The 14,536-nt window shown below is 47.0% G+C and overlaps 1 protein-coding gene across 3 annotated transcripts in view; it reads left to right on the plus strand.

Moving 5' to 3' along the window:
• FASTKD1 (FAST kinase domains 1) overlaps positions 1–14,536 on the plus strand; it is a 677,639-nt gene that overhangs the window by 464,165 nt on the left and 198,938 nt on the right. For all 3 annotated transcript variants that reach the window (XM_069616163.1, XM_069616165.1, XM_069616164.1), the window contains one exon: positions 2,774–2,888. In XM_069616163.1, the coding sequence (XP_069472264.1) occupies positions 2,774–2,888 (115 nt within the window). The remainder of the gene's footprint in view (positions 1–2,773; positions 2,889–14,536) is intronic.

Consider the following 14,536-nt stretch of genomic DNA (forward strand, 5'->3'; position numbering starts at 1 on the left):
TACTGATTCTCATTCCTGCAGGGACTGGCATGCTCATTTCCCAGAATCCTCGGTCTTAAGAGCCATGCTCTCTGGGTATATCTCGCAGTGGCAAAGATGACCTTCCGGTTTACTGAGCATGTTAAAAACAGCATAGCCTGGTGTGTACCTTGTATCCCTTCATCATTCAATACTGCTATCAAGTACATACGTCTCAATTCCACAGTAATAGGACAGATTAGCAAATAATGTACAATTGTTTTGTTTGTGAGTCTACACAATGGGCATAAGCTACACCTCGAGGGTGACTATGACCGGGTATACCATGTTTTTGGAGAATCCCTAGCCTCAATCGCACTTATGAAGACCATTCGTATGGTGGAGAAATGTTATCCAGGAACACTTTACTCTTTCCCATTATTATGTTAGGCAAAAACTCTGGACAGCTTCTAAGTGAAGCCCTCATGACCTCAGGATTTTCTCTAGATTTTCTCTATGCATTTATTTTTAAGAGTGATTGTTGAGGTCCTCATACCACCAATCGGATGTTCCCACAAAGAAAGCATCCAATGTATATAACAGATGCTTAACATGTGCTAATCGGCTGCAAGTTTTAGCCCCTTCCAGTAGCAAGACATTTTTCAGAGAATCCTTGTACAGTTCCAGCCCTTGCGAGCTCCAGAGTCTGACCCAATATAGTACCGGTTGAAGAACAATCTGGTCAGCTCTAGGGAAAACACCAAGATCCAAAAATACCAACGAAGGAAATTGCCCTGGCTTCCTTTTAGGGCCAGAATCAAGTTCAAAATACTCACCATTGTATTGAAGGCTCTTCAGTGGATTGGTCCTAAATACTTGCAGCACAAATTTCATCTTTATTGCCCACCGTGCACCCACCGGTCCACTCACTCACTGACACTAGCTACTGTTTGCTTTCATTGAACTGGAACAATGGGCCGATCTTTCCAATTCCAAGCTATCAAGCCTTGGAACTCTCTTCCGTACCAACTGCGTTCCACTGAACTCCTTCCTGGCTTTAGATGTAAACTCGATACTCCCTTTTTTATATAAAACTCTACATTAGGCATATACCTCTCCCGAGTATTAGCGCTTCGATATGGTTTTAGGTGCTTTACAAACTCCTATAGATTAGAAGAGGTTTCAGGTGGTTTAGTGATAGATTTTCTCTGGTTGCTATTTCCCATTCATGACCCAAAGGTGAGTTTGGCACACATGGTGCAGCTGAGTCCTATGCAGTCTTCTGTCCAATCAATGTTTTGCTTAAGTGTTGCACATAACTGTGTGCCTTTGCACATGCTCATCCTGCAGTAGGAGAGAGATTTTTTTAATTATTATTTTCTTGCCACTTGAATGCGAAAGAAGTTCTTATTTGGATATTAGGCCTTCTCTTGGTTTTGGTATCCGAGACTGAAGGTTTGGAGGTGAGGTCTGGTTTTATTTATATGATGATCTGGCAATGGATTGGATCATAATTGCAGTGAGGTCCGTCGTGTCCCGAGTTGTTGATGAGCTGTCCACTGTTGGTCGGTATGATCTGGGCATGTGGTGAGTTTCATGCTTTGTTGTGGGCATCATTTTTATATGTATTGTATTTGTTTGGGAAAACAGGGCTAGCCGTTCTAAGAGAAATGTCTATCAAAGAATAACTGGTCATCCAGCAATCCCAGTAGATAGTTGCTGTGCGGCAGTAATGCAAAATATGGCTGAGATTTATCTGGCGATGTCGTGTGGCGGGGGTTAGGGGGTGATGACAACATAGCATGTTGACAGATAATGCAGACAATTTAAAAATATAAGGTTTTCCGATAGACTGATATGAACAATATGATGAGTCGCATGGTACATGCAGTGATGGAGATGAGATTGGTCTGATTGCATGCCAATGCTATGTACCCGTTTAGGGTCTTCACAAGAGAGCACCTTTGATTGTGCCATGTCTCAAAGCAGTATGCACTGCACATGAATCCCAGTACTAATTTCTTGGTTTTCTCCATAAACTGTGCTGCAAAGTTTCCCCCTTCCATTCAGGGTCTGTGCTTTGAAATTGCTCCTAGCTCGACACTAATGGGATGGGTGATGTGCTGCAGACGCCTACTACTCCTAGCGGTGCTAAATTAGTCACTCTGGATTTGAACCCCATGACAGTCTGTCAGTGCTGAAGGTGTCCCAAGCCATGAGGCTGTTCCTTCATTCCCTGCATGTCACCTATTTCCTCACAGAATTGCTCCCAGTAGGACGGTCATTCTGCAAACATTTTCTACATACAATGCTAGGTTCTTAATGTACATTCTTCCGTCTCAAGCCCCGTTCAAGAGTTTTCCAGAAGGCCACAACATAGGAACCTATTTGGAAATTCCCATACTTCATAATGATGAAGGTTGGGAGAGGTGTAAAAACTGTAAGTCGTCAGGGCAAATGTTCCTCGTCCTTCTGATTTCTGTGTTCTGCCCTGGTGTCTCTGTGACCGAGTAGGATCAATAGTAAATTGAACAAAAGTTATTCCAGTTCTATCTGTATGATTGTGGCTTAAGCGCTATGATGCCTTTGCTGAAAGAGCACTATACAAGTAGCTGATTGATTAATTGTCTTGAACGGCAGACTGGCAGTACTCACTATTACAATAGTTAGGATCTAGCATTTAAAGTTAATCTCGAAATTGTGAAACTACAAACACAACATGTTATGTGCATACGTGTCTCTGCACAGAGACAAATGTTTAAGAATCTGTACATTTTATTAAGGATGTTAATGGAATTTCATTTTTTGTGTACAGATTCATTATTCTGCAATGTACGCAATTCTTCTCACCTTTTCTGTTCTAAATTATGAGCCTCCCCAAGGTGACGAGTTCTTCGAGACGTGCATTCAGCATTTTACACCCTACTTAAGTAAGTATATTGTTAGACTTTTGAAATCCAAGTGCCTGCTATCGAGTTATTCAGCCTCAGCAAATTGTATGTGTATCTTTGAACAATCTCACCTACTCCAAACACATGTTGACAATTGTTCGTGCTATGGTCTCCTTCATAGTTGATAAATATAATAGGCTCCTATTTAAAACTAAAGCAGGCGCACAACAAATAATTATGCAAACCTGTTCTGATTTGGCCACATTTTATTTTTTAACGTTCTGCTTAACATTGTTGAAAACCTGTGTAAGTAACTTAGGCACCCAGAGCATATTGCCGTTTGTAGAAAAAAAACTATGATGGCAATAGCTCAAACAGCCAGTGCATAATGTTCTTTAATTCCCAACATAACCAATAAACTTACATGAACAGAGGAAAGCTCAACACTGATTCCTGCCTATACCCCTACTTCACATCCACCAACAAAAAGAATGTTGAGAAAGCCAACAGTTCGTAGCTTTTACACAGCCAACACATTTTCTGTATTTATTGAATAGTTTTGTAATGGGGAGACCTATTGCCTTGCAACCACTTTGTAGCACCACATAGAACTTCCCTGTGGCACCAGAGCGGTCATCTGACATTGGAGAATGTGTATGTCATCATATTGGTCCGTCACATCCGACCACGATTAATGGGTAATTGAAGGCTCCTGTGCGCAGGTCAGATCTCCCAAGTGCACCTTTAAGTGGTGGGCATAATTCCAGAGTTGAGATCGAGTACCTTGCTCGCTTTTCCCTTGTACCCAGAGGGTGCAGGGGTTCTCTCTCGGAGTTTTGCAGGGAAAAAAACAGTAAAATAAATGTGGTGAAAACAAATTCAAACTGTTTATTTTCAACCAAATTACTTAGATCCATGGATACTCCAGGTCCCAGCATACATTATATTCTTTAAATGCCTTTTTATCAGGCTGCTTTGGGCGTTTTCACTCCCAATTGCAGCATGTAATGTATTTCTTCAATGGCTCTTTCCCACAATGCTTTAGGATTGCTGGCTTTCGTCGCACCATTCAGCAGGTCTCAAATGTCTGTTTATTCCTGCATTATTGGAACTTACTCTAAGTGCCAACATAGAGATTTTTAATGTAGCTTTTTAAGTGTGCTATAAGAACTTGTATCCTAACTTCCACATTGTAGCATTCCTACTTAATGTGGCTTGTACCATTGGGGTTTAGCCTTGGTTGCTTTCAGCTTAACATCTGGGCCTTCCAACTGTCTCCTCACTCAGGCATCCATCCATTGGCCTCCACTTCTGTCCCGATTCTTGGCGTTTTCTTTTCCTGGTTTCTCTCCTCATCACTTGGTCTGCTCTTAGGTTGAGGGTCTCCATGTCGGGATTTCTGGACCCTAGTCCTGCTCATCTCTGCTGTTTCCCGCTTTCTACTGCCCTTTGAGTTGCCCATGCCTTATCATAGTAGTTGCTGGGAAGCTCTGATTCATACATGTGCTGATTCCCACAGCGTAGCCTAATTTCACTACTTTTCCACAGACCGCCTCCTTGCGCTTGCAAATCGGCATTCTTTGGATAATGTTATGTTATTTGGCATTTATATAGCGCTCTATATATCATTGGTATGACCGCAAAGCGCTGGTAGGTTGAACGCCCTCGGGGACCGTAGTCAAGGTCAGTTGAGAGAGTAGGGCGTCGAAGGATGCTTGGGTGCTTGGGTGCACCGGTTAAGCGTGCAGCTGATGTAATTGCCTGATGGTAGCTGCATCCCAGCATTAGGTGTGGTGGTATTGATATCGGATGAATGTGCGCAGTCTGACGGGTGGACACCAAGACTGCGTTAGACCTGTGAGACATTTTCCACAATTTTCATCCATAGACATTTTATGGTATTTCAACCCAGCGTTTCCTGAAATATTTTGGACCTGAACCCTCAACAACGTTGTAACTGAAGCAAAGGATTTTGAATTAGATTCTTTTCCCTATTGTGAGACAGTGGAGCTCTTTGAAAAGTGGGTTTATTTGGCCAGATTTGTTTAGGTTCAGTCATAAACTGGCTGCCTCATTTTTAGTTCTTTGGGGCTCTGAATTATGCCCCCTTGCTGCTCTGCCATAGACTTTGGCTGTAAGTATCTAGCCAAGAAAAAACAATGGGCCTGAAAAGTTGAAAATTATGCTTTCTCTGCACGGGAAGAGAAGAAATTAACAGCATGAGATGGAAGTCTGTATTCGGTGCAACTGTTCTAATATTCCCCAAGACGAAGTCTTGTTTGAAACACACACCCATGTTTTTTACTTCACATGCGTAGGTTGGAGATGTTCTGTTTTTCAATGTTCCAGATATGTCTTTCTCTATGTTTATCAGACCTGTCTCCCTCAGGCCCTTTGTCAGTAGACCCGGCTACCAGGGTACTGCTACAAGGATGAATAACCTGGTTCTCTCTCCCAGATGTGCTTAGGGTTCATGATCATGTTTTCTCAGCATGCCCTTCTTGGTTCAGTCTCCTGCCAAGTGGGGGTATTCAACGACCTTCTTCGAATGGATTGTGCCCTCCAACGTATTCCACATCTTTGACATGTAATGTCCACAGCTGTGCACTTCAGAAACTTTTCCGGCAGAGGGTGTCCTACCTCGATGGCGTTGGCTCAATGTCCCTCGAAGGCCTCCGTTGAGGGCGACATCACAGAATGTTATAAATAGGACGCACGGCGCCCATAGCCTCAGTTCTGTTTTTTCTGCGAACCTGTTAACCTCGTGAGACTCGGCGTGCCTCGTGTGTACATCATTAAGATGTCTTTCTCTTCGACCCCTCAGACTCCGCGGTCTGGCTTCAAGACCTGCCGGGACTGCAAGTCAAAAATGTTGCTCACCAACCCCCACCGCATTTGTTTGTGGTGCCTGGGTGAGTCGCACAACACCGACGACTGCTCGAGTCGCTGACTGCCAAGGCCTTGCGGGAGTGGAAGGGGAAGCTCTAGGTAGGTAGGGGCTCTAAGCCTGTTAAGTCCCGAACATCCAAACCCAAGTCCAAGGGGGTTTCCACCGACGACTCGAGGGGCGACTCTCTGCGTCAGATGGAGTCCCGGGGATCTCGGTCCCGGAGTGGTTCCCGCCACTAGTCTTCCTTGTCCCGGCACTCTAGGAAGCACCGTCACTGGTCGCCTTCCCTTTCCTCCTCGGAGGATGGTGCCTCGAAGGAAGGTTACGTGCGCTACGAAGTCCTCGACTCCGGAGGAATGGGCGGACAGGAATCAAAAAGTTGCAAGAGACGTGTCTCTAGGTCTCGGTCCTCATCCCCAGCGAGACCGCAGTTACCTACGGAGGGCTCGATGCCGGCGTCGACTCGGCGGCGCCGTGTCCGTCTGACACTGCCGATTCTTGTTTTTTTATCACAAAGAAAGACGGGGGTTGAGACTCATCATGGACTTGCGTTGGTTGAACAAACTTCTCGGGAAGGACAAGTTCAAGATGGTCACTCTTTCTCAAGTCCTCCAGGCCCTTGTCATGATGCCTACCCCCGGGCATCAGGACCAAGCCCATCAGCTCTGGGAGCAGGCATCCAGACACTTATTAAAACCCCAACAGCCCCGGCTGGGGGCTGTTTGGGTTCAGTCCTGGCGCCTTAGGGGCCAGGCTCATAGACTTTACTTAGCTGATGCAGACCATGCTGCAAGTGAGTCCAAGCCAACGTGAGGCCTAGACTATTTTTTACTCTGGCGTGGTTCTGGGGAACTTCTTACCTGGAACTACTTTGGAGGCTATTTAAACCACGCCCGAACAGCAGCGCACGCTTCGCGTTATTCTGCATCCAGCAGCGTAACACTCAACATGTCTGCAGCCAGCATCCAGTCTTCTGCCACGCCCGCCTCGAATCTGGAGCTCCTAAAAACAAGAGGAAAGAAAAGGACAAGGTTAGAAAACAAACTATTTTCGAATTCCTCACCTGATTCCGAGTCCATCTCTCCTCCGGACCGGGAAAGAACATCATTTCAGTACGTGTCGCATCTCCAGCTGCAGCGCCGCGCCATACTCACCAGTCCTCGCAGCATCTTCCGATTCGGCTCTGCCTCCATCATTTCTTCGCCGAACTCCGGCACCTGGGGGACAAAAGAAAACAACAAGGTGGGCCGAGAAAACCAACAAATATAACTCTTATCACCATAGACTTACCTGATTTACCACTGGAGGCATTAGTCTATAACTCTTTACATCTTCATGTGCCGCACCTGCAAAGAGAGAGAAAACACGTTAAACACATGCAACATTTACCAGACAGCGTCGGGTAATACAGACTCTTACCTGAGCGCCACCAGCTACCACAAGAGCATCTTCTCATGAACTCAGCTGCAAGACAAGGAAGGAAGGGGGGAACAAGAGTGAACATCGGACATATTGAACTCTATGAACTTGATACTTACTGGTCCTAGCCAGGAACCTCAGAGTCAATACTCTCCGGAACTCTCCCATGCCTTCAAACCAGTGAAGTAACTGGCATCAACGCGCCCCTGCAATCCATGCAGGATGGAGAGCTCATCTTTCAAGAGTATAAGGTGAGATTACTGAAAGGGCACTTCGGAGTGATAAGTGGGGAGGACTGTGGGGGGTGCCATCACTTGAATCCACCGGTGGCTCAATCCATCTCTCCACTTGCAGGAGAATACTTCTACGGGTCAAGCAGACAAGATTCGGAGGGCCAGTCCAGTCAGTCATCTCTGCACTACGTATCACATTGGTGGAGACCGCAGCCGTCCGGGTCCGACCGACGCCCCTGTGGGAGCCAGGTGAGCGTAACAGCCCTTCAACTTCAGGATTGGTTGGTGTCTCTGGACCTCAAGGATGCTTACTTCCATGTGCTGATCCATCCCACGCACAGGAAGTACCTGAGGTTTGCGGCTGGCGACTCACACTTTCAGTTTCGAGTCCTACCGTTCGGATTAAACTCAGCCCCGAGGGTCTTCACCAAGGTCTTGGCAGTGGTGGCAGCATACCTCAGGTGAGGGGGGATTCACGTCTACCCCTACCTGGACGACTGACTGATCCGGGCGCGCTCTCCTGAGCGAGCGTTGGATCATCTCGGTGTCACCTGCCGCACCCTCCACAGGCTGGGCTTCTCCCTTAATTTCAAAAAGTCGCACCTGACACCTTCCCAACAGCTCCAGTACATCGGGGCTGTCTTGGACACGTCCTTGGGGAACTGTTCGCCTCCCAAGGTAAGGGCTCATCACATAGTGAAGATGGTGGACAAGTTTCAACATGCCCAGAGTCCCGGCTTTTGAATTCTTAAAGTTGCTCGGTCTCATGGCATCGTGCATTTTTCTGGTGCCAGAGGCCAGGCTGCGGATGAGATCCCTGCAGTGGGCCCTCAAGATGCAGTGGTCGCAGTTCTCAGGCAGGATGTCGGATCCCGTTCAGATTCCACTCTCGTTCTCCCAGTATCTTCTGTGGTGGGCCAACGAATGGAACCTGATGAGGGTTGAACAGTTTTGGCAACCGTGGCCGGAGGTGGCGGTAGTGACGGATGCTTCCCTCATAGGATGGGGCGCTCATGGCAACAATTTGACAGCCAGCGGTTGTAGGTCTCTGTCGGAGTTCAAACTCCACATCAATCTGTTAGAGGCTAGCCCTGAAGGAATTTTCTGCCCTCTGTACGGGGGAAGAGTGTCCTGATCATGACGGACAACACAGTGGCCATGCATTACCTCTACAAATAAGGGGAGGGGAGGGTCACTCCCGTTGTGCAGAGAGGCAATATAGCTGTGGTTCTGGGCCATCCAGCAGGAAATTTCGGTTTCGGCACGTCATCTGGGCGGAGACGAAAATGCAGCGGCGGACGCTCTGTGCAGGCAGAGCATGATCTCTCACAAGTGGGAGTTGGCTCAGGAAGTCCTTCAGGAGATGTTCGCCCTTTGGGGAACCCCGCAAGTCGATCTCTTCGCCACCAGTGTCAACCGGAAGTGCGAGAGATTCTGCTCAAGGGAATTTCCTCCCAGAGGAGCCGTAGGAGATGCGTTTGTGGTGGATTGGTCACTTCCACCGTTGTACGTGTTTCCTCAAGTGTTGCAGAGGTTCGGCTCCCACACGATCCTCATTGCTCCAGATTAGGGCAGGAGAGCGTGGTACCCGGACCTTCTAGAAATGTCCATCTGCCCTCCACGCCGTCTTCCCAACCGAGAGGATCTGCTCTCGCGAGAGGGGGGTCAGGTTCTCCATCCAGAGGTCAAGACTCTGAACCTTCATGCATGGTATCTGAAAGGTTGAGGTCAAAGGATTGGAACCTCCCGGATGACATGATGGAGGTGCTGCTTTCGGCCAGGCGGCCTGCAACTAAATCCCTGTACCTTTGTCGTAAGTTCTGCAACTGGTGCAGAGATGACAATGTTGATCCTTTTCAGTGCCTCATTCCTATGGTTTTGTCTTTCTTGCTTTCTTTGGCCCTCAGGGGCCTTCAAGTGGGTACCATTAAAGGTTACCTGGTGGCGCTGTCTATTTTTAAGCGCGCGTCCGAAGAATGCTCTTACTTTAAGATTCCTTTGATTTCTCAGTTTCTTAAAGGACTGACCAATGTATTCCCGCCATCCCCTTTTCCAGGTGCCGGTTTGGGATTTGATATAGTTTTGAAATTTCTCATGGGTGCTCCGTTTGAACCTTTGCACTCTTGTCCTTTGAGATTACTGTCCTTCAAGACTGTGTTCTTGGTTGTGGTTACTTCCGCTCGCAGAGTGAGTGAATTGCAGGCACTTTCATCTAAGCCACCCTTTACTGTGTTTCACAAGGATAGGGTTGTACTGCAAGTATGTCCCTCTTTTCTACCTAAGGTAGTATCTGAATATCATTTGAGTCAAAAGGTGGTTCTTCCATCTTTCTACCCTCCTCCTCATCCTGGTAAGGAAGAGAAGCACTCCATCGGTTGGATCATAGGAGAGCTCTGAGCTTTTACATTTCTAGGATGTCCAGGGTCAGAGTGGACGATCAACTCTTTGTAGGATATGCTGGACACTGTTTGGACCCGGCTGTTACCAAACAGACCTTGTAAAGGTGGATTTTCCTCACCATTGCGGAGTGTTACCGTTTGGCGGGTAAGGAAGGGTTGCGAGCTCATTCCACTAGGGGCGTGGCTACTTCCACAGCCCTTCAGCAGGGGATTCCTATTAGGAACATTTGTGATGCAGCCACATGCGCTTCAATCCACAACTTTGTTAAACATTACTCCCTGGATACAATCCATGGTCAGGATATGGCCTTTGGTAAGGCGGTTCTTTATTCTGCAATCTGATTGGATACTCTAAATACTTTTTCCCTCCTCCATTTACTGGTACTGCTTTGGGAGTCTGTCAAAGATGTGGAATACGTTGGAGGACACAATCCATTCAAAGAACAAGTTACTTACCAACTGGTAATGTTCTCAAACGTATTCCACATCGCCCTCCCAGCCTGCCCCTCAGGTGAATTTCCTATGCAATTGCAGCTTCCGTTTCCTCAAGGCTAAGTGCAGTCAAGCAGGCATGAGACTGGTGCCACATGTTCTGAGGGAAAAAACTTAAACTGTGGCTACGGGCGCCGTGCGTCCTACTTATAACATCCTGTGACGTCGCCCTCGACGGAGGCCTTCGAGGGACATTGACCTGACGCCATCGATGCAGGACGCACTCTGCCGAAAAAGATTCCGAAGTGCATAGCTGGGGACATTACAGGTCAAAGATGTGGAATACGTTGGAGGAACATCCAGTTCAAAGAACGTTACCAGATGGTAAGTAACTTGTTCTTCTCTGGTTTCACTTTCACTCACAGCCTTGGTTTACTCTCCTGCCAGGGTCTCTAAGTGTCACTAGTGCACATACGCTTTGTATTTCTCTTGTCACTGGTTGGTGTGCACCTCCCCAACACGGGTCTCGGACCCCCTTTGCTTGGTCGCACTACCTGTTCTCTTTATCTGATGCTCCTTGATGCCACAGCCTTGGTTTACTCCCCGGCCTAGGTCTGTGAATGTCAATTGTAAATGCAAAGGTTGTATTTCCTCTTAATGCTCTTTGGGATGTGTTTTCTCAGTATAGGTCCCAGATCCCCTTTACTGTGCTGCTGTGCACCGGTAAATGTTTGCATATATTAGTCCTTATTTTGTTTAGGGTGTTCTTGCATTCTCTGGGTTTCTGCAATCCCGGCCTCATGCTACCCTGGTACCTGCTGGGTGCTGGCCGCCACTCTGCAGTTGTGTTCGGGTCTCCCACGGTCTTCTGTGACTTCTCCATCTACTCGGAGCCTTCTCCAGTGTTCCGGAAGACTCTCCAGCAGCCCGACGGTCGATTTAATGCGCTTTGTCAGTCTCCGCTCCCACTCCGAGCACTCCCCTTCCACCCTGCGGAAAGCTTCCTGCTTCATGGGACCCTTGCAGATGCACTGCTTTCCCAAACTCCGTCTTTCTCTGGTCTGACCTCCTTCGCATAGCCTGCCAAGCTCCCTGTCCGTGCTGAGAGGTAGAAGACACCATTGTTCCAGTCCCTCTCCTGTTTTGAATGACGGTGGGCCAATCGGTAGATTCGAACGACTAGACCGTGTGTCTTGGTTCTCTGCATTGCTCTTGTTCTCTCTCGTCTCATTACTGCCATTCGATATCTTATGGACGTTTTCCTTCTTAGAGGTTCACACCTGAGATGTATAGCAAAAGTACATTAGGGCATCTTGTGAGGGTATTAGAGAAGGGTTTTGAGGGAAGGTAGGAGGGTCAGAGGGATACTGCATGCTCCTGGGATAGTTACTATTCTCAATGGGGTCCTCCCTCCACATGAGATCCACCCGCTGAGCACCACCCCCATGGGGTCTGTCAGGTAACAGTCTCGCCTCCCTGACCTCATGGAGAGGGGCTTGCCCATCTAAAGCAGTGACAATACCTTGTGATATGTCAAAATGGGTTAAAGGGTAAAAGGGGGGTGGGGAGGGGTTTGGGGTAGGCGAAGAGGGTCTTATGCAGTGGGGGGTAGAGGTTTCAGGGTAGGAGAGGACCCCATAAAATAATAAAATCGAAGTGAAATTTTAAAAGTTCTTTCCACAAAGTAAATTACCTCAAAGTAATTTATTTCATGGAAATGATATATGGAACCCAAGCGTTAATCTTTTATTCAGTGATATATGTGACTTGGGTGGTCCTTGATTCTGCAATGTTCTGTATATGGAAAATGTGATGATGGGAAGGTATTGTGGCTTATCCTGTCCTAAGCAGAAGACAGGCCAAATAAGACCAGGGTGACCTGGGTCAAGTAATGTAGACACTTCTGTCTCATGTCCACTTGCATGGACATAATGCCTTTTGAGTAGTCTGGACCCTGACCGATGGTATGGAGTATGTTGTCCACTTCTGCATGTTCCTGGAGTTACGTGTACTTCAATCACTTTCTTTGCTTAGGGAGGAATGGTGAATACACAGTGTTAATTAACCACACCTGGGGGTCTGTGTGAGGGGTCAGAAATGAAAGTCGGACACAAAGTTGTCATGTTTCGGTTATAGACTTTTTTCCAACTTAAATGGGTCCGGAAAATGCCTCTCTGACCCTATTCCAAGGAGGAGTGTCCCTACCTAAAAACCAAAACTAAGGATCTGTCGTCAGGATGTCATAAATCAAAAGCCAACCTTGTGTCCTAACAATCTATCCTGACCATCACACTAAAACAAAATAATAAAGTGACAATGGAAATGTCTATAAGCTGGTACTTGCAAAAACAGTTCTTAAATATAAGTAGACAACTCCAATGAAAATGTTCTCTAAAATGGAAAAGACCTTAATTCCAGAGGCCGATTCCCTTCCCCTTGGTACTTCACAGGTAGCACAAAATGTCTCTAGTTCTACCAGTTGCTTTGTGTCTTTCCTGACCCACAACAATACTATTAAACAAACACTGTTCAGCCTTGTAAGTTCCTCTGTAACAAAAAATTACTTTTGGTAACCCAAGTTCCGTCCTTGGTTTAACAAACACTGTTTCTGCTTGATGAGCCTTGTAGATTTGCAATTTGCCTGGGATACTCCCCGGCCAGCATTCCTGATGCACTTTCATTTGCCTAGTGTACTCTCCTGCTAGGACTTCTCTTGTGTTCACAACTGCCGGGTGTATGATTGCCAGGACTTCTCTTACCTTCAAGTTGCATATACCTTTCTTGTTGGCTTGGTGTATCTAATTGACAAACAACTACTTTGCTTTCTGTAATTTTACAATGTTCAAAATCTTCTGCTCTCTTGATTTGTAAACAATTCTCTTGTCACTTTTCTTTTTGTAACTTTACAATATTCTATTCCTCTTTGGTTCATTCCAGTTTGGCGCGGTTGCCAAAACACCCTGGATCCCCACTATGCTCTGGCAGAGTCACCAGTTCTCTGTAGCGTTTCCAGGCTTGCTCATACTTTTGAGGCGTACCTTTCTATTTATCAGTCTATATTAATTTTTATATAGTGCCACTAACCGAAGGCCTCAAGGCGCTCACGAAGAAAGACAAGCAAGGACAACATAGGGAAACGGATACACAAGACAGAGAAAGAACTCCAGTGTCTTAGCCAAGTTCTTTGTCAAAGAGGAAAGTCTTCAAATGTCACTATCAGCCCTGGAGAGTGTGTTCCACAGAGTCGGGCCCAGGAGTTAAAGCTGGCTGCACCAATTTGCATACGGGTGATTTGTGGTTGCCGCCTGCTTTCCACTCGTGTCGGTTCTGACGTCTCTTCAGGCTTCATTGCGGCTCCACTTGTGCACGCAGGTTTCTCTGATAAGGACAACGCTGCTTCTCTTGGCTGCCGAACACCCAGGGACCCTCTTGCAGTTCCTGAAATCTGCAAGGCACGCCTCGTTCTCAACCCGCTTCTGTCCTTCTCTGCTGGCACTCCCTCCTCCGCCACACCGGCTCGCTGCTCCAGCTTCTGCACTCCGACGCGTGCCTCCAGCCTCCGTCCACATTCACCGAATCAGTCGAGTCTTCTCCCAAGCTGCCCCTTACCATTTTGCTAACATTTTTAAAGGTCCCACGCAAAAGTGCCTTCATCCAACATCTAGCACGCTCAATACACTTTTTGCTCTGCATCAATTTCTTCATGCTCCTCATCTCAGTACTTAGGTGGTTGTGAGAACTGAAGTCCATTGATGGTTTCTGAGGTATATTAGTTGACAGTCTTTTCCAAGAATGTCACATGGAAGATCAGTTCTACTTCAAGGAGAACTAACATGACAGTAAGCCATTGGGGTATTTGGCAACAAGGTTTCTCCCTCAAGGGAAAGTGGGGCTTACCGCGTCTCATCCAATGAAGACATGACAGCTCCCCGGTGGCTATCTCCTCCCATGTGATCCTCCGTCATATATTCCCACAGTCCCACGTGGGGGAAGAGGGCAACTTCTGGTGTCTTTGTGTAACCTCAATTGCTGACTCTTCTCAGAAAATCTTCACACATTTGATATACTATGTGACGAATTTAGCAAAGCCTCCACTAACTACCTGGGGGAATTCTTCCCTCATGTGTCCAGGGAAAGGCAGAAGCTGCCTGACTCTGAGCCTGGTGGTGGCTATCTGGGGGAAGACCACTTGAGGGAGGACAACCCTCGGGGAGGTGAGTTGAATTTGCCGGACCAAAGCAGACCTGTACCTGTTTTTCTCGGTAACACCCACTTGCCTTTTTCTCCATTCTTATATGGCATATTGTAATGTGG

The sequence above is a fragment of the Ambystoma mexicanum genome, chromosome 9, assembly GCF_040938575.1.
Source record: "Ambystoma mexicanum isolate Mex_15411 chromosome 9, UKY_AmexF1_1, whole genome shotgun sequence".
In the NCBI taxonomy this organism is placed as follows: domain Eukaryota; kingdom Metazoa; phylum Chordata; class Amphibia; order Caudata; family Ambystomatidae; genus Ambystoma; species Ambystoma mexicanum.